At 47.5% G+C, this 1,424-nt stretch overlaps 1 protein-coding gene across 1 annotated transcript in view; it reads right to left on the bottom strand.

The window, feature by feature from the left end:
- The window catches only part of GDI2 (GDP dissociation inhibitor 2), an 8,122-nt gene extending 7,043 nt beyond the window's left edge, over positions 1-1,079 (bottom strand). Inside the window, exons 1-2 of the mRNA XM_057387813.1 lie at positions 952-1,079; positions 234-333 (exon numbers count right to left, since the gene is read on the bottom strand). Coding sequence (XP_057243796.1) covers positions 234-333; positions 952-1,038 — 187 coding nt within the window. The 5' untranslated portion in view covers positions 1,039-1,079. The remainder of the gene's footprint in view (positions 1-233; positions 334-951) is intronic.
- Between the last annotated feature and the right edge of the window lie 345 nt (positions 1,080-1,424).

Below are 1,424 nucleotides of genomic sequence, written 5' to 3'. Positions count from 1 at the left end.
TCCATCCTCCCCTGGTGTTTCAGATTCCAGCAGGAGGTGGAATTTGGAGGTTGGGTTTAGGCAGAAGGAGCTGCCCCTGAGCTGGGACTACTCCACTGACAGTGGGTGTGGTCCAGAGCAGCCCCAGGATGGGAATACACGGATTAAAGGATAAGGATTTATCAGGAATGGCAGTGTCTGTTCCATTCCAGCACCCAGGCTGAGTTTACAAGGAATATCTCAGGATCACTCACCATTAGCCATAAGGAATTTTGGAATGAGGTCCACGTTCCAGTCTCTTCCCCGCCCCATAGATTCTGGTGGAGCTCCCGGGAGATTAAACCTTTTGTAGAGCTTTGGAGAGAGAGAATACAGAACTTATTATAGCCCAGGAAATCTGTCTGGGTGTCATTTCTCCCACACATGTACACACTTTCCACCCCCACAGCTCCAGGCTGAACACAAGCTCTTCAGAGGCAGCTTTTGGCTGGAGTTTTAGCTGCAATCTGAGTTTGGAACACACAAACACATCCAGTGAATTGTTCCAGTAACAACCAGGCAGTGTAAYTCTGCTCATCCAGGCTTTCTCCCTCCCAGGCTTAAGGATTTGGGAATTTATCAACCTGATGAGCTGTTGAACATCACATTTTTTAGTCAAATTTACAATTCAGCTGAAGAGTTTTAATATCCAGGCCTGGAATGCTCTGTGCTCAGATCCCAGCTGGGAATTAGAGAAAACAAGTGCTCTCTGTCAACTACAAACATCCACACTGGTGTCAACTACAAACATCCACACTGGTGTCAACTACAAACATCCACACTGGTGTCTCCCCCACTGTTGTCTGGTGAGGAAGTGCCATAAAACTTCCTTCATTGAAGGAAACCCGTAAGAGCAATTAATGTGAACCCACCCCAAAGGTAATTTGGAATAAATGCCCTTTCTGTGCCCAGGATGGGTCTCTCCACACTTACATCTTCCAGGGGTGTAATGGATGCACTTTCCCCTCCATAGTAAGAGTTCCGATCCATGTGAAGGACTTTTTTCCCATTCACTGACATGATCCCGGAGAGGATGCATTCCTGCAAGAAGGAAAGGGTGCAAGGGACAGGTCAGCTGCACTGGAGCCTCCTCCTTCCCGTTTTTCCTAAGGAAGAGCATGTTCAGACAGCTCTGTTTGCAGGTACCTGCACAGCCCTGTGAAAATGAGCACAGCAGTCACCTCATTCCAGAATTCAGGCACCTCTTGGAGGCAGATTAACCCCTTAATAAATTTATTTTCTGCTCTGGRCAAGCCAACCAAGGGGTTAGAGCTACACAGTTTCCAGGAATTCCATGCATTTGAGACAAAGTAGGAAAACGTGTCCCCTAAGGCACAAGCTATCAGTTTGAGGATGTCCACAGAGAGGCAGCAGGAGCATGAAATCTTACCTGCACTTCAATCAGC

Source organism: Malurus melanocephalus, unplaced genomic scaffold, assembly GCF_030028575.1.
Source record: "Malurus melanocephalus ecotype Western Australia unplaced genomic scaffold, MMel_1.1 scaffold_1385, whole genome shotgun sequence".
Classification (NCBI taxonomy): Eukaryota; Metazoa; Chordata; class Aves; order Passeriformes; family Maluridae; genus Malurus; species Malurus melanocephalus.
This window is presented reverse-complemented; position numbering and strand designations above follow the sequence as displayed.